The sequence below is a fragment of the Staurois parvus genome, unplaced genomic scaffold (assembly GCF_062004578.1).
Source record: "Staurois parvus isolate SC_StPar_1 unplaced genomic scaffold, SC_StPar_1.0 ptg000050l, whole genome shotgun sequence".
NCBI lineage: Eukaryota > Metazoa > Chordata > Amphibia > Anura > Ranidae > Staurois > Staurois parvus.
Window position 1 is genome coordinate 3,891,609 of NW_028317846.1, and position 19,113 is coordinate 3,910,721.

A 19,113-nucleotide genomic window follows, 5' to 3' on the forward strand; every position below is an offset into this window, starting at 1 on the left:
TCCAGCAAAAAATGCCAGTTCCTGCATGTCCCTATTAACTTTTTTGTCCTTCACTGATTGGTCGACATTGGACCCCGAGGAGGAGATGCTGTTAAGAAAAGGATTGTGGGAGGTGTAGCCATTATGTATAGGCAGAACCACTTCACAACTGCGAGGAAACCACAGTTCCCAGGGAACTATGCAGCCTGGGAGAACGAGGAGGGAAGAGAGCCTCAGGAAACCGTTCAGGGCACTTGGCACCAGACCAGAGGACAAAGCAGATGTCCTGGCTAGAATGCTGAGCTCTTCAAGACCTTCATACCAGTGCGGCCTAATCAGCAGCACCCCACCAGTACAGAGCAGGCTCGACACTCTCCTTTCTGCATTTCCAGCAGTACAGAGCTGGTTCACTGGAGCCCGGGGCATTGATCCATGAGGGGCCCCTCCATTACCAGCACTTAAGGCTGAGGCGCAGGATTGGTGAGAGAGTTGTTAACCCACTCCATTCACTGTACAACATAAATTTGAAACTTAGGCCAACACAGCCTTATCCTCCTGCTGGCTAGGAATCATCCAGCCGGTTTAGTCTACCACTCGCACTACCATATCCTTCATCTACAATTGCACCATTAATTCAGAACTACCTTTACGTCTTCCTAAACTTCTGGCATCTTTTGCTACTGTTTTGAGTTCTTTTGCAAATTAACTTCACCAGACACCTGTGAGTCTAGTTGGTATAGTTGTCCTCTTGACTGAAAGCACGTGGAAGCTGTCATGATCGCGGCGTCAGACCCCAGACCTTCTCACCCAAACTCGTGACTGAAGGACTAGCCGATCTAAAACTGTGATGTGACGTGCGTAACAATGCCACACCTAGCTGCACCCTGCACAACGATTTTCCAGCTAATGGGCCACAATCGATGTACCGGCAGCCTGGGCGATTGTTACTGGGTCAGGTTAATTACGCAATTAATCCTTCACACTGCCACCACCTCCTTTTTGTACAGAGAAAGAGGAAACTCTGCGTTATCAGCTATAACACTATAATGATTGAGGTAATCATCTGTATAAAATGGTCATAACACAGGCCTGTTATACAGAGGGTTAAGCAAACAGTAGTGTTCTCTTTAGAGGCAGGGATTCGTAAATTGCAATACAGAGCTATAGAAACAGTTCAACACTTTCAGAAAGAAAGATTTATTACTAAAAGGTCAAACGGCTGCAATAAAAATATTTACAGTAAAAGGATGTAACTAAGATATATATATATATATACAAAGAACCATAGCACAGCAAAGAGATATCAGAGAGAGGTGAAAGGGTTAAAGTACTTGCCAAAGTCCTGGGTTAGCAGATCCAAGTTTCAGAGCAGAAGAGTGCTTTAATCTCCCTATGTTACGATGGTCAATGGGAGAATTCTTCAACTTCCTTAATCTTAGGCCTGAAAGCCTGTTTTGTAGTCCTCAGGGTGTGGAGAGATGGGTGGATGCCTCAACTACAGCAAAATGCTCCCTTAACTCATATTTGGCCCATAACTTTTCATCTGCACAAGTGACATTCGACCCGCGGGTAGATTATTATGCAGGCAAGTCTGAGGATTGATTAGATATGCATTATGAAAGTGTACACTAAACGGTTCACGAGATCTATTTTTCTGCTTTCCTGTGTGTCCGAGACAAGGCGAGTGACCCATCAAACTGTTCGCCTGCTCATCGTCCATCTAACGATATGTTCGGTTTTTATGTAAGTCTCTCATATTCCAAAATATGAGACATAGGGAAAAAATGGTTTTAACCGAGGTTATCTGATTCTGTCACCTATGCTGAGTTAGGTTTTATAATTTTGAATTCTCTCTCAACTCAGGAGAAAGCTTGTTTTATCTCTTCCGAGGTGTGAAATGGTACAGCTTTCTGAGACAGCTAGGCACCTAGCTCAGAGACGCCTTGGCCTGCCAGTGACCCACAACCAGCACACACACACACACTGGCCAAATGTCTCCTCTCAGAGAGGGAGGGAGAGAGGGGAGAAAATGGATACTCTTAACAAAATGGAGTCTGCGTCCTTCACTGTGTGTTGCGCGTGTTTGCGACAGAAGCCACCCAGGTTCACCAACTGTGCACCACTATAAGGGCCCCAACAAAGCCAGCAGAAATAATTATTTGGGACTGCTCCATTATGTCCCTAAAATCCAATGAGCACCTTCAGGCTTTCAAAGGGATTTATTTCCTCATTACACTTCCTGACTACCTATCACAGTTCCAGAAGCCCAGAAATGCCAGGATAGCACCAACCTCCCCCTGCCCAAATGACCCCTTTTTGGAAAGTAGAAACCCCAAGGAATTTGATAAGAAGCATGGTGAGTATTTTGCAGATCTTGTTTGTTGCCACGTTTTTGGAAAATGAAGAAAGAAAACAAAAACATTTTTTCTTATCTTTTTTTATATTTCAAAACCTTGTGAGAAAAAATGAAATCTGCAAAATACTCACAATGCCCCTTATTAAATTCCTTGGGGTGTCTACTTTCCAAAAAGGGGTCATTTGGGAAGGGGGGGGGGGGTTGTGCTATTCTGGTATTTTAGGGCCTCTGAAACTATGATAGGAAGTGAAGACGTGAAATGAGGAAGTTACACACCTTCAGGTTTTCAAAGTGGTCTTTGGATTTCAGGCTCCTGTATGTGGCTAGGCCCCCAAAAAGTCTCACCTGTGGTATCCCCATACTCAGTAGAAGTAGCAGAATGTATTTTGGGGTGTAATTCCACATATACCCATGGCTTGTGCTAGAAAGAAATCATTTAAATTACAACTTTGTGTAAAAAAAAAAAAAAAAAAGGTTTTGGTCATTTTCCCAAAAACTTGTGGAAAAAAATAAATCTTCCATGGACTCAATATGTCTCTCAGCAGATAGCTTAGGGTGTCTACATTTGGTGGTGTTTGTACTGTCCTGGTATTTTAGCACCTCAAGAAATGTGATGGGCAGTCAGAAAGTAAAAGCTGTGTAAATTCCATTATCTATACCATAGTTTGTAGATGATATAACTTTCACACAAAGCAATCAATATACACTTCTTGGGATTTTTTTTACCAAAAACATGTAGTAGAATACATTTTGGCCTAAATTTATGATGAAATTTGAGTTTTTTGGATATTTTTTGCCAGAAATTAGAAAATATTTTTTTTTCAAAATTTTCAGTCTTTTTTTGTTTATAGTGCGAAAAATAAAAAGTGTACATGTGATCAAATACCACCGAGAAAAAGCTCCATTTGTGTGAAAAAAGGGATATTTCATTCATGTACAGCATTGCATGACCGTGCAATTGTTAAACTAGTACAGCGCTGTATGGCAAAAAATGGCATAAATTGCAGTATCTATACCATAGTTTGTTGACGCTAGAACTTTCACACAAAAATACACTTATTGGGATTTTTTACCAAAAACATGTAGCAGAATACATTTTAGCTTAAGTTTATGACTAACTTTGAGTTTACTATATATTTTTTATAACCAAAAGTAATTTTTTTCAGAATTTTTGATCTTTTTTTTGTTTAGAACGTAAAAAATAAAAAGTGCACAAGTGATCAAATACCACCAAAAGAAAGCTTGATGTGTGTGAAAAAAAGGACATACATTTCGTTTGGGTACAGCATTGCATGACCGCGCAATTACCAGTTGAAATAGTGCAGCGCCAAATAGCAAAAAAAGGCCTGGTCATTAAGGGGGGGGGGGGTAAATCCTCAGGAGGGCAAGTGGCTAACATCTATAGTTGGGAAGATACTGGAGAGTTTAATAAAAGACCACATAGATGAATTCTTGCTGAAAAAAAAAAAATATTGTAAGCAACAGACAGCATGGATTCATGAAAGACAGTTGTCAAACAAATCTGATTTCTTTTTATGGGGGGGGGAGCAAAACCTTGAACAGAGGGGTGGCGGTGGATGTGGTATACTTGGATTTTGCAAAAGCATATGACACAGTTCCCCACACATGGCTAATGTGTAAGGTAAAGTCAACGGGCTTGGAAAAATCTGTATGTAAAGTCTCCAACTTACAAGCCGACCTCAATGCACTGTTTAATTGGGCAACTATGTGGCAAATGAGGTTTAATGTTGATAAATGTAAGGTTATGCACTTGGGGGCTAAGAATATGCATACATCATACATACTAGGGGGGGTACAACTGGGGGAATCAATGGTGAAGGATCTGGGAGTTCTGGTAGATCACAAGCTTAATAATGACATGCAATGCCAAGCTGCGGTTTCTAAAGTGAGCAAAATCCTCTCTTGTATTAAGACGTATAGACTCCAGAGAGAGATATCATATTACCCCTGTACAAATCATTAGTAAGAGCTCATCTGGAATATGCAGTTCAGTTTTGGGCACCAATTCACAAATAGAACATTGGGGAACTGGAGGGAAGTACAGAGAAGGGCAACCAAACTGATAAGAGGCATGGAGGAGCTCAGCTATGAAGAAAGATTAGAGGAACTGAATTTATTCTCTTGAGAAGAGGAGATTAAGGGGGATATGATCAACATGTATAAATACATCAGTGGTTCATATAGTGAATGTGTAGTTATTCATCCTGAGGTCATCAGAGAAGGACAAGGGGGCACTCTAAGTCTGGAGGAAAAGAACTTTAATCTCCCAACACAGAAAGGTTTCTTCACAGTGAGAGCTGTGAACATGTGGAATAGACTCCCTCAAGAGTTGGTTCTGGCCAGCTCAGTGGATTGCTTTAAAAAAAAAGCCTGGATTCTTTCTTAGATACACAGAATATAACATTTATAGGTAAAGTTGATCCAGGGAATATCAGATTGCCTCCTGGGGGATTAGGAAGGAATTTTTTCCCCCGTAGGAGAAAATTGGATCATGCTTTGCTGGGTTTTTTTCCTTCCTCTGGATCCACTGTGGGTATAGGATTATAACTTTTTTTTTTATGGTTGAACTGGATGGACTTTTGTCTTTTTTCAGCCAGATTAATCCAGCAGAGTGTGTGGATGAAGCTCCCGTGACAGATCCTCCCCTCTCCACTGACGTGGGGGGCTGTTGACCAGGAGAACACTGATAAACAGACTACAGGTACCAGTCAAATTCATCCTAGTGAGGCAGTTAACTTCCTGGCCATCCCAGTCACATGGGGCATAGTCGCGGCAGACCGAGTGTGGAGATGGCAGTCTGTGCATGCTCGCTGGTCAGGATGGGGTGACCTAGATTACCCGGCCAGACTGTTTATGGAAGATCTCTGCAGGAACACAAAAGTCCGGGGGGGAAAAAATTGTGTGCCCACAAGTCCCAGCAATCCTCATCCATACTCCTGAGACACCAGACAGCACAGACTGCAGACCTATAGCAGAGAGGGGGTTTTATACCCATTGGACAGCCCATAGGCGGTGCCAAGTCTTTGTTCCGCCTAGTGTCCTGCTCCTGTAGGTGGCGCTATAAAACCCTGCTTCGTTGATGTTCCATAGGAAGCCGCTGTGTCCGTCAATGACCGGAAGAGGACTAGTTTTGGTTTGTGTCGCTTACATGGAGTGTAGTTCCGCTTTAATGAATAAACTATCATACGACATATATTCGGCATTCTGCTCTTCTCAGAGATTCTAACCCGCTCAGAGTTCCTCTGTGTCTTCCAGTCCATCTCCGCACTCAACCAGCAGCAGCTGGAATGAGAACGTCGAAGAGCCACACCCAATACCTCTGCCAACAGCCAATGGGCTGCCCCATCTAACTAGTAGGCAGATGGCGCATGCGCAGATACTGCCAGACGGTCATGCGTGCTCTAGGACTCTCTGGCATTGCCTGAAGTTACCTTACAATTTGCTCCGCCCTTCCTCTATCTCATAGGCCAGTTCCCTCTCCTCAAGGGTGCGCAGAAGCCAATCGCTACGCATCCAACGTGATCTCCCACGGCCGCAATTTCGCTCCATCGATCCTATTGGACAGAAACGGGAGACCCCAGTCCGCCGCCACGTGCGGTGATTGGCCGGTCGCTCTGTCCCTCCGGGACGCATCGGGGAGGTGTGTGGCGCAGGAGGATTTTCCCCGTTGTCGTCTGCCCAACTCGAGGCATCATGGCGGAGTTTGCGGGACTGGATGGGGACGGTGCTGCAGGAGCGGAGGCGGCCGGCGAGTCCACGACCGTGGAGTCGGGAGGGGTGGAGGAGCGGGGAGAGGCCGAAACCCGGGTGGTGGCTGCGGAAAGCGAACCGGAGGACGAGGAGGACGTGTTCGAGGTGGAGAGCATCCTGGACTCCAAGATAGAAGGGGTGAGCCCGGGAGCTGACGTGTGCGGGGCCTGCTGGAGGGACAACAAGTGCCAGCATGGCTAAGCTCGCCGGGTGCTTCCTGTGAGAGGTGCTGCAGATAGTGGCAGCTTTCCCGCACACTCCATTACTGGCAGGATATTGGGGAGCTCATCTTATAGGGGGTCACTGAGCTGTCTGCTCACAACAGAAGCTGGAACATGTAGTGCGCCTGGCTTCCCCCAAACTGCGCTCTGCTCTATGGCAGCCTGCTGGCGATGGGGTACAGGTCGTGAGAGCTCTGGCAGACACTTGGAGGTGCCCTGACCATGGGGAAATGCTAGTTGCCTGGCTGTCCTGATCATTTCAATAAAGCGGGGCTTGACAAATCTGATTTGAATCTAGGAGCCAGCTTTTAAAATTGGCTGCCTGGCGCCTGGAACTGCATGTTCGTTACATCGGGCGATAGGAATTGCTCACGCCAAACAAAGTTTTCTTTAGGTTCTGTTTAAAATTTTGCATACAAGTATTTTCTCTCCACTGATATGCTCTGAGGAGGCAGTGCTGGGCGGGCCCCTGATGGGCAGTGCTAGGGGGGCCCCCGATGGGCAGTGCTGGGCGGGCCCCCGATGGGCAGTGCTAGGGGGGCCCACGATGGGCAGTGCTGGGCGGGCCCCCGATGTGCTGGGCGGGCCCTGATGGGGCTGCATGAATAATGCTCTGTTACCTAACTCAAACCTAGGTTTCTTTCTTAGTGGGGGTGGATAAAATGCACTGAAGCTATAGCCAGCTGCCCCACACTCCCTGTCCACTCACCGGCAGAATCTGGTACACGCAACTGCAGTCCCAGCACCCAGCTGTCAAACTGGGAAGGAGATGTCGGAGGTGGGTGGGCAGTGAGAGCAAGCAAGGGGAAGCTCTCAGTCAGAATGGCAGGCATGCACAGCCCTGCCCAGCAGAAGAGCGTGCTGGTTCTCACAAACGAGCGCTGTATTGCGCTCCAGCAGGCCGCAAAGATGCGGCCTCAATTACCAGACAGCCTGATCGCTGCACCGGTGGGGGGAGGGGTGGCACGCATCGCTACATGGGGAGACCGAATCCAGACCACTGCTACAGTGTAGCCCAGGCTCCAGGATGCCCCTGGTGGGGTTTCCCCATTTCCTTCAACCTACTTGTTGAACAAAAAGAGAAACTTGGTGTATACCCTGCCAACCTGTTTTTATAATACAACTAGCTGGCCTGCAGATGTAACAGTTATAGAGTGAAGACAAACCATTTACCACTACCAGGGGTGCTTACAATGATCAGCTTTTATTTATGTAAAACATTTTATCCCAAAAGGAACAGGTCATTGCTGTAACTGCTTAAAAAGTGATAGCCGGAGTTCAGCTTTGTTAGTATATCTAAATCTGCTAGTATATCAGATATACTAGCAGATTTGGATATAAAACACTACCCTCACCCCAGACTGTTGCTGTCTAAAGGTGTCTCTGTTGCTCCTTCAGCCAGGGTGGGGGCACTCTAATGCAGGAGTTGTGTTGCTGGCCAGAAGTGGAAATGGGGGGTGCTGATGCAGCCACCACACCTGATGATTGGTAAGATGCAATATAATACATTTTTGGTTGTGGGTTTAAAACCGCTATAAGGCCGCCTCCAAGCTGCATTCATGGAGGCACAATTGAGGGGTGTCCATACCAAACATTCCATCCTTGGTGCAGATCAGTAACCTTTAGCCGGATACACCTCACAGGCGCAGCGGCCGGGCAAAGATTGTTAGGGCCAGTTCTCACTCCCTGCACTGTACAAAGGGAATGTCTGTTTTGGCTGGTGTTGCCTTGCTTCCTGTCACTTTAACCACTTGCCAACCGCGCTATAGACGAATGACGGCTACAGCACAGTTGTCCAGTTGTGGGAGGGTGTCATGTGACATCCTCCCAGAACATGTGCGCTCTGTGTTCGCGGTGTCCTATGGACACAGCTGATCACATGATGAGGTAAAAGGCCAATCACAGCAGCCTTTTACCACATAATCAGCTGTGTCCAGTGACACAGGAGATCACAATGTAAATACAGTTGCCTGTTACAGTGTGAGGAAAGTACTGCCAATAACGGCAAATGACACAGAGGACATCTGCAGTGATCATCAGGGCGCCCCTCAGTGTCACTCAGCAGTGCTGCCCATCATTGCTGCATATCAGTGCAGCATCATCAGTGCCTCCTCATCAGTGCAGCATATCCATGCCATCTCATCAGTGCAGACTCCTCAACGGGCATAAGTGAAGGAGAAAAATTACCTGTTTGCAAAATTGTATAATAGAAACAAAGAAAAAAATTGTTTAATTTTTTGCTTTTTTTTTTGCTTATAGTGCAAAAAATGAAACACCCAGTGGCAATTAAATACCACCAATAGAAAGCTCTGTGTGTGAAAAAATTTTTTTTTTTATATGGGTTACAATGTTGCATGACCGCGCAATTGTCATTTAAAGTTCGACAGCACTGAAAGCTGAAAATTGGCCTGGGCATGAAGGGGGTAAAAGTGTCCGGTAGGCAAGTGGTTAAAATAGTTTGTGTAGACCAAGCAAACTGTTACCTTCACTAATGGATGAGGCACCTGTCAACACTAAATTAACTGTTGCATCAGTGCTGTGATTTCCTGTCCCACTTCTGAAACAAAATGGAGTCGGGCTGAGCTCTGCTCAGCCATTCACACAATACTTTGTATTATTGTAGAATGCTGAGGTGTAGATTATGACGTCGTCCATTTGCCTCTTCACCTGAGCCAAACAGAGGAAGCCTTGTACTCGTTCAGAAAATACAAACCTTCCTGTGAATGGCTGGGTAGCCCTTAGCCATATTCAATTTTGTTCTGGCAGCGGACGGGATGTCCCTGTCCTGCTCCTTGGACACAGCGCTATATACTGTATGTAGCGGATGCTATGTACAGTTTATACAGTGCTCACAGTGGTGCTTCTGTTAGCGAAGTAAATAGTTCTTTGGACCAGCATGGTCCGAACAAAATATTCTACAGTGACAGCTGAAGTTTGACTCTGCACCTCAGCCGAAGACTGCATTCAAGTGTGAACAGGGCACATAGAAAAATTTTTTTGTGTGCACTTGCGGAGAACTGAATTTTTCTAGCATTGAAAACTTTAGGTCTCCACACAAGTGTGAATGAGTCCTTAATCAGTGGTGCTGAGCCTGCATTTTTAGGCCTCATGCGCACTGGACATTCATTTCAGAAGCTACTTTTTTTTTTTTTTCCTGTCTCTGAGCTCCCCTGCATGTTATCCATGCACACATAATCTTTTAGTGGCAGGAAAAATCCGAATGCTAGTGTGTCCTAGAACAGCGGCGTTTTGGCAAAAAAAAAACCGCTAGGCACATTTAGCGCTTGAGTATTGATTTATTTCAGTGACCAGAATAAATTATTTAAGCTGGCCAATTAAATTAACATCCAAACGCTTGACACAGGTAAACGCGTTACACACTTTTACAAGCATCGGGCATCCAAAACACTGCTGCCAGGGAAGAAAACTAAAAGTCAGTGTGCATGAGGCCTAAACGGGCTCCACATCAGAGTTGACTGCTGCAGGTTGGAAAATAGCCACCTTGGGGGCCTCTATACAACCTTGCTCAGTTTTGTACAGTAAGGAAAGAAATAATTCCTGTCAGGTTTGTCTTTCTGTGGGGAGAGGGTTTCCTGTTTCGGGTAATAAACAGGAAGTGAAATTTCCCTGGAGTAAGGGGTATTCCCCTCTTAGAGGTTCTTTGTACTATTTACTGTTCTCACCAAAAGTGAAATTTTGAGTGTTCTGCAGATCAGAAATGGAGGAAAGTTCTACCAATATGGACAATAGTTCATAGTCGGGGAATCCCTGGTTGTCACCAAGGGGATTTCCCCACTTCCCGTTTAAGATATGTGACTGGAAGTGAAGGGAAATTGCCATAGTGGGACACACGTGTCCAAAAAAAAAAATTAATGAATGTTGAGATAACACGTTTGGCTGCTGGCAAACAGTTTGATATACCCAAACCTAAACGTACAATATAGTGTAGCGCCAGTGAATATAACAAACATATAAAAATAAATAAACCGTGTTCAGTGTGCCAAACATGAAGTCTCTCTTAAATCAAAGTCCATATATACTCGGATAGAAAAGAACTTCCATCATCCAGTAGATCCTTGTAGTCTGCCTCAAACACAACCCCCCCCCCCCCCAATCTATTTTTTTATTTCTACAAATTTTAAAAGTTTATATTTATAAACCCCTTAGTAGAAAGATATAATAAACAAATACTTATGCATGCTTGAGATTGCAAAAGACGAAGCACATATGGACCGATGCATTTCGCCCCAGAAAAGGGCTTCTTCAGGATCCAATTTGTTTTTGCAAAAATGTACACTTTTGTAGCCAAATTAAAAGATGTACATATATATCGGTCACAGACGACAAGGATACACAGCCAAAACGGCAAATGACAATCACATCACATGGATAGCTTCAAGAAAGTGTACGGTCAAACAAAGAGCAAAAAGATGAAAGCCTAGGTCCCATTAAGGATACAGATCCCTACAAAGGAATCAGTCTCCTAGCATGCATGCAGAAAAACACTTATGAAGAAAGCCAGACATGGAGAGAGACTCCTGGATGTACTGTATATATTGTATGGGATGAAAACACCTAAGGGGGAAACTCAGGCTTTGATCCCCTTCCTTCTTTTTTTTTTTTTTTTTTTTTTAATCATTTGACCTTGATATCTCCTTGAAGCTATCCATATAATGTGATCAACGTTTGCTGTTTTGGCTGTGTATCCTTATCAACTGTGACATAGATATATATGTACATCTTGTAATTTGGCTTCAAGCGTTTACATTTATTCAAAAACTAATTGGATCCTGAAGAAGTCCTTTTTTTGGGTGAACCGCGTCGGTCCATATGTACTTCGTCTTTTAATCTTAAGCATATGTGTTTGTTGATTTAATTGTAGACTGTATTATATGCTTTTCCTATGAGATTTATACATATAAACTATTAGATTTGTATAAATAAAGAGGTTACATGTCTTATGAAGGGATCCTGTGAGACTCCGAAACATTGCTCTTGCTGTAACAGTGTGATCGCTGAATAAAACTTTGGACCCACATTGAAGTTACTTGTGACATTCTTCTCCTTTGGGTAATCTGCAGGCCTCATTCGCACAGGTGCCAAGGCCTGTAGAGTGCGAGTTGGTTGTGTGTTTATACAGCTTGAGCCACCATGTGCTGTGTGCAGGCAGACCATATAAGTCTATGGTTATGCAGTGGCTTCTCTGACACAGCCACTCATCCTAATTTGGTATGCGTTTGAGTGGCCCCAAACACATATGGTCATGCACGTTGTACAGAAATTTTCCAGTGTGTTGGGAATTCTATGCACCTCAGAGAAATTTTTTATTTTTTTTTTGTTTTGTTCAGCCAGCAGGCTGAATGAAAAAGAAACTGAACTGATTCCCCACTTCCACACATTTGAGGTGGATGATGGATCCTTCTCACTGTGGTGTTGTATTCTGACAGTGGGACAGCCATTGATTGTGCTGCCTTTACCCAACAGGGCAGTTGAACAGAAGTCCATCATAAAGTCACAGTATAACATGATGGGGAAATCTGTTGCTTTGCCAACATGGGCAGTCTTTAACGTTTGGCAGAAGTTGTGTTCTAGCAGAACTTATCTGTATCATGTACTCACCCTTTTTTAATGTAAAGTGTGTGTATTCTTGCTGTGAAGAATGGAATCCCAAATACTGCTTGTTTTACTTTGATCTGTCTATTACTGCCTGTAAGGCAATGGTGCTTGGTGCCAGCTTATCGGTATTCATGTTCTAAATGGAAAGCAGAAAGTGAGCGCTATATGTCAAAGCAGCTGGGACACCAAAAAGGTACCAATACAACCTTCCCATAGCAAAATCGAAAAAGTAAAGGTGCAGCGCTTGTAAAATCAACAATATATATCATGCGGTAAAAAAGCATATAACTTAGTATATGGTGCACAATCAAATGTCCATGTGACGGTCAAGATATGAAATATGGTATTGAGGATTTCTTCCCAACCACTTTTGGTGATAAATAAGTAGATTGCGCACTCACCAGATGCACAAAGTTATTGCGCATTTGAGAAAACAATATCTCACTGGGTCAGCTGGAACACCTTGAAGAGGGTTTCTCCCATCTGATATGGATTCCTCCCTGGGTACCTCCTGGAAGAGAGCAGCTTCCCTCTCCTCTGCACAGAACTCATATGAGTGTGTGCGTAGCACGAAACGCATCAGAAGGAGCTACAACTCTGTGATGTCACGCTGCTGAGACCCTGTGGTGGTCCGGTAGCCATCTTGCCTACACATGGTCAGTTTTTTTTCTGTTACCTACCTTATACCTTGACTTGGAAATAAATATTTTGAAGCAGTGTCACGCTATGTGGCCTCCTTTTTTGGGCTCTTTATGAGTCCAACCATCCGCAGAGTTCTGTGCAGAGGAGAGGGAAGCTGCTATCATCCAGGAGGTACCCAGGGAGGAATCCATATCAGATGGGAGAAACTCTCTTCAAGGTGTTCCAGCTGACCCAGTGAGATATTGTTTTCTCAAATGCAAAAATACTTTGTGCATCTGGTGAGTGCGCAATTTACTTATCCACAGAAGTGGTTGGGAAGAAATCCTCAATACCATATTTCATATCTTGACCATCACATGGACATTTGATTGTGTACCATATACGAATTTATATGCTTTTTTACTGCGTGATATATATTGTTGATTTTACAAGCGCTGCACCTTTATTTTTTTCGGTATTCATGTTCTGCTTTTAGAAAAGAGAAATTATAGAAAATACACAAATGTTGACCTCCCAGTCTGATTTTAGAGTTCAGTATACAGGAATATTGTATGGTATGGCAGTCTCCTATATAAATGTATAGTCATGTACAGTATTCATTTTTACATTGCTGGTTTTTTGATACTCGTTTTCTGCTGTTTCCAGGGCCTCAGTCAGATTTGCAGTTCATGTGTCCAAGCTGAAGTGATAGGTTAAGATCTCTGTAAGCTAGTCAAGGGACCTAGAACACACAACTGAAAGCGGAGTTCCACTCACTCTATATAAAAAAAAAGTCAGCAGCTACAGAAACTTTTTAAAAAACAGCCACTCACATGTCCCACGATCCTGCGTTGCCCCCGCTGCAGCCCGTTGGTGGAGAAAGTGTATATGATTATGTGTATGCGTTAGCAAAGTACTGTGTTTTTTTTTTTTTTTTTTTTTTTTCCTTTTGTCATGGAGCATTGAGTTATACCTATCAGTATGCTTATACAAGTACTCATGTTCGATAAATGGTCTATAGTAATACTGTGATTTTTATAATATTGTGACTTGATAATAGTTTTAACTTTATGGCTAGCTTCACATTTGGCGCTTTGTGATCTTGAGCAGAATTGCTGTGATTCTGACCACGGTCCCAAAGCACTCTGCAGTAATCACAAACACACCTTGCCTATTCGGGTGCCATTCATATACAATGCAGGGATGTGCAAATCATATCGCTCAACGCCTGGGACATGCAGTTCTGGGCGCCGGGCAGGTGTTTGTGGGGTTTTTATTTTTTTTAACCATATAACCCAGCTGCAGGCAAGCAGCAGGGTTTACTTTTTTTTTTTTTGTTTTTTTTTGCCCCTGTGCTTCATTTCCCCCGCCCCCCTCAAGCTAGTTATAGGCACAGTCTGCTTGCCACAACACTGCTTTTCCCATAGAGCCCTTCGACGGCCAATCGTCTGCCAGCCACCCACACCCCTGCCACCTTTTGGCCGCCAGGGCCTGTCTGTTACTGACTTCCTCATTTGACAAGTGAGATGTTTGCTATGACAGGCAGCGGCTGCACACAGCCTCTTGGGAGATATAGTTCCTCGGTCTGTCTTCAGCCTGCAGATCACTACACTTCCCGCACCCAGGGAGAAAGGGGGGGGGGGGTGCTGGGGTCACCGATCATCCTGGCTGGATCACAGGTGGTACATTCACCTCTCTTTTGTCCATTACACACATTGGTGCTGAGTAATACTGATCCAGCCTGCCTAGATGCCTGGGGGTGTCTAATTCCTGCATGTCCTCCAGAACCTGGGAGCACCATCACACTCCTTCCTGAGCCAGGCCTGTCCTCATTGTGTCACCTCACACTACAGGGAGGATGACTGCAAAGCCTAGCCTCCCTTTGCTCTTGGTGTCCACCCTACGGTAGATGGGCATGTGGAGTCAGGAGCATGGGATGCAGAGCTTGATGCACCACTTTCCTGGTGAGCACCCAATTGGTGCTCGCCACACTGCAAGGTCCCCCCTCCCTCCCTGCTAGTCCCTGGGTGTGTTTGTTAAAATTATTTTTTTCTTATAGGACTAAGTAGATTGTCATGAGGGACAAGTAGATTGGGACCCGTTTTAGTCCCATGGACCAGCATTTTTTCCCACAAATTTCCACACCCCTGCAGTGGCACCTAAACGCTGTGAAGTTTAGTTTTGCCTGATTGTTCAACAAATCGCAACGCGTGAAGCTTGTCCCCAGAAAGTGGCATGAGCTTCTTTTGGGCGACAAGTTTCGCATGTTGTGTTTTGCCGCAATTTCCGTAAGATTTATCGTGCAAAAATCGCAGCAAAACTGCACCGTATTTAGGTGTCATTGAAAATGAATGGCACTGAACAAGAATGGTGCGTTTTGTCATTATTCCAGAGCAATTTGGGATCATGGACAGAATTGCAGTGATTCTACCCAAGATTGTAAAATGTCAGATGTAAACCTAGCCTGAATGCAATATCTTCACAAGGCAGCTGTTATTGATGTGTCTGATGTCATTGATTGTTTATCATTCACACTGTTGGGTTTTTCCAGGGAAAGGTGTTTTACCGAGTTCGCTGGAAGGGATATGATTCAAGTGGTGACACCTGGGAGCCAGAGGCCCATCTTGATGACTGCAAAGAGGTTCTTCTTGAATTCAGGAAGAAACAAGCAGAAAGTAAACTGAAAGCTGCTAAGAAGGAATCCTCGGTAAATATGTGAAAAATCATTAAATCTAATAATAATTTATTAATTTGTAGCCATGGGAAGGGGTTGATGCAGACCAGGTGTTCATATTTTTGTAGGTATAATGGATCTTTCTTGATTGCATTTATTTAAATCTGCTGTTTTTGCTGAGAGATTTGCTTTAAAGTAAAGTTATCCAAAACTTGGAACAATTTAAAGTGTTACTAAACCCAGGACCCTGCATTCACTATATCTGGTCTCCCACAGTACACACAACATGGAAATGCAATTATGTTAGCAAATATAAACTGCTAAATACCTTTTCTGATCAGCAGTTATAGCAGTCTTGTGACTTCTATCAGTGTTCAGCTGAGCACTGGTTAAAGCTTGTAGGAAGAGTTTTCTCTAGGAGGATGTAGAACCTCTGTCTGGACAGTGCTGATTGGCCCTGTGCTGGTCACATGCACTCTCCCAAGAGAGGACAAAAAACTCTCTAGCAATATACACCAAATCTTAACATGTGCAGTGTCTCCACACAATGTATTTTATCAGGAGAGAAGAGGTAAACACTGGAAGAAGGGGAGGATCAGAGAAGTCAATCAAACAGTCTTTTTACACAATGCAGAGGATTAACCCCTTAGGTTCCACAGTGTATATGCAGTAAAGCATGCTTTTAATACTCAGACTGATTTTACTGTTGTGAGTTTAGTAACACTTTAACTGCAACCCCACCGCGCTATAGCAGAAAAACTTCTGCAGGGCGGTACGTGTGTGTGTGTGTGTGTGTATATATACATGATTTTGCATTTCCGGGTAGGGGGTGCGCACGTGCCTCCTTTCGCGGCCGGCAATCACTGGGTCCTGGCCGGTAATTACTCGCTGGCGCCCAGTGATTTCCGACGATCACTGATGAGGACTGTTTTGTTTACTAACAGCCATCCTCCCTGTTAGCTCGGGCACACTGCTCGGGCACTGATCACTGTATTGGTGTCACTGGGGATGTCAGTGAAACCAGGTCAGTTTCCTGCGGTGTCAAAATGTCCGTGTCAGTCCCGCTATAAGTTGCTGATCGCCGCCCTTACTAGTAAAAATGTAAAAAAAAATCCCATTGTATATATACCGGCATTTGTAAACGCTATAACTTTGACACAAACCAATTAATTTACACGTATTGGGATTTTTTTTTTTTTTTTTTTTAGCAAAGACATGTCGCAGAATACATTTTGGCATAAATTTATGACGAAATTTTATTTTTTTACTGGGCATGTTTAATAGCAAAAAGTAAAAAATATTGTTTTTTTTATTTTCCCTCAAAACTGTCGGTCTTCTTTTTTTTTTTTTTTTTTTTTTTTTTTGTAGCCCAAAAAATAAACGGTAGGCGATCAAATACCACCAAAAGAAAGCTCAATTCGTAGGAAAAAAAGGACGTAAATTTCATTTGGGTGCAGTGTTGCATAAGTGCACAATTGTCAGTTAAAGTAATGCAGCGTCGTAACGCAAACAATGGCCTGAGTAAATCCTCAGGAGGGCAAGTGGTTAAACAAGTAAATGGTGTGTAAACTGGGGTTTTCCTTCAATGACAACTGCATATTAAGATAATTGTTGATTGTAAGATTTAGGGCCCTTTCACACCACTTCAGCGCAAAAATGCGGTAAAAACGCATATACAGCAAAGATGCAGCAAGCAGGATCTTTCAAAATGCACAACACCCACAGCGAAGTGGTGTGAAGAATCCAAAGGGATTGCATATTTTTGCTATGTTTTTGGCATGGTTAAAATGCAGCTAAAGCACATCTGTGTGAAAGCAGCCTGAAGGGCCAAAAATATATGCATGTGTACTTTACCTCACCGATTATGCCTACAAAGGTCTCTTGTTGGTTCTTTAACCACTTGCCCTCCAGAGGATTTACCTCCCTTCCTAACCAGGCCATTTTTTGCATTATGGCACTGTTACTTTAACTGACAATTGCACGGTCATGCAACTCTGCACCCCAATGAATTTTATGCTCTTTTTTTTTTTTTTTCCCCACAAATTGAGCTTTCTTTTGGTGGTATTTGATCGCCTGTGCTTTTTTTTTTTTTTTTTTTTTTTTACGCTATAAAAAATAAAGACCGACAAAAAACCCTAATATTTTTTACTTTTTACTTTCAACATGTCCAGTAAAAAAATTTGAAACAAATATCAGAAATTTACGCCAAAATGGATTCTGCTACATGTCTTTGCTAAAAAAAAGAAATCCCGATACATGTAAATGAATTGGTTTACGTGAAAGTTATAGCGTTTAGCAATGGCGGTGTATATACTGGAAGTTTTTTTTATTTTTTTTTAATTTTTACTAGTAATGGCAGCAATCAGTGACTCATAGCGGGACTCTGGAAGGCATTCTGACACTGGGGGGAACTGACTTGGTGTCACTGACATCCTCAGTGAAACCAATACAGTGATCAGTGCTAAAAAAAAAACAAACAATAAAAAAACACTATCACTGTACTAATGGCACTGGGCAGGAAGGGGTTAACATGAGGGGCGATGAAAGGGTTAACTGTGTGCAAAGGAGTGTTTTACTGGGGGGCGGTGTGTGTTCACTGTAATCACACTGCTCTGGATGGCTGTGCTGTGCACAGCCATCCAGAGCAGTGTGCCTGAGCTGATCGGGAGGAGGACTGTTGGTAAACAAAACAGTCCTGTCTGACGGAGATCTTCGGAAATCACCAGGCACCGGCAGGTAATTATTGTTCGGGACCCGGTGATTGACAGCCGCAAATGGCGGCGCGTGCCCCCTACCTGGAAATGCAAAATCACGTGTGTGTGTGTGTGTATATATACTTGTCTTTGCGCACCTGTGCCGCACTGTAGCAGTATTTTTGCTGTAGGGCAGACGGGAAGCGACTTAAAGGGCTCCTCCTTGACTTGAGGCTCAGGTGGTGTAAAGCAATGTGGTTAAACTGAACATTTAAAAGAAAACTAAAGTTACGTGTAATATTCAGCTGCCTATTTCTCTTGGTCTACCTCTTGGGGTATTCCCTGAAGCTAGTCTCTTTAAAAGAATAAATAAATTATACAGAGTCGTAGACTGCTCCCCATCCTTTTTTTTTTTTTTTTTTTTTTTGCAGCTTGCTCACACTTGGTGTTGCTAAACCCAGGACTCTGCATTCACTAAATACCTTTTTTTATCAGCAGTTAGAGTAGTCTTGTGGCTATCGGTGCCCAGCAGAGCACAGAGCTTGTAGCCAATCAGAAGCTATCACAGCGATCATGTGACCCGGAACCGGGAGTCCTGGGCTCTCGGCCCTTGCATGCCGACGTAACACAAATATGCGGCCTCACAGAACTGGGCACCGCACAGCGCGCTCCAAGCACAAAGGCCGTGGTGTCAATGTGAGCCCCAGGTCCCGTTCTAACTATCGGGACCCAGGACTCCTGGTTCTGGGTCACTTGATCGCTGTGATAGCCTCTGGCTATCACAGTGATCAGTTACTGTACAGCCCACCACCTTGTTTTTGTTTTTTCTCTCCTATGAATGGAAGAGAGAGATACATTGCATAGAGAGGAAGAAAAACCTGTTTGTTACAAAAAAAAAAAAATCCTGACTTTTTGACCCAAACACTAACCCTGGCACTGAACTAGATCAAACCTTGATCTAGGTACTTTTTCTGTATTTTTTTTTTAATATTTTATCTTTTTCTTTTTTTTTTTTTAACAGATTAAATAATGAAAAATACCTGGATCAAAGTTTGATCTATTTCAGTGCCAGGGTTAATGTTTGGGTCAAAGGTCAGGATTTTAATTTTTTTTTTTTTGTAAAATTGGTTAGTATTAGTGGGTTTTTGGTAAAAATAATAAAATGCGCACTATTGTTTCTGG

The 19,113-nt window shown here is 43.6% G+C and overlaps 1 protein-coding gene across 1 annotated transcript in view; it reads left to right on the top strand.

Moving 5' to 3' along the window:
- The first annotated feature begins 5,917 nt into the window (after positions 1–5,917).
- Positions 5,918–19,113, top strand: part of MPHOSPH8 (M-phase phosphoprotein 8) — a 104,478-nt gene continuing 91,282 nt past the window's right edge. The window contains exons 1-2 of the mRNA XM_089666222.1: positions 5,918–6,244; positions 15,116–15,271. Of these exons, the coding sequence (XP_089522348.1) occupies positions 6,050–6,244; positions 15,116–15,271 (351 nt within the window). The 5' untranslated portion in view covers positions 5,918–6,049. The remainder of the gene's footprint in view (positions 6,245–15,115; positions 15,272–19,113) is intronic.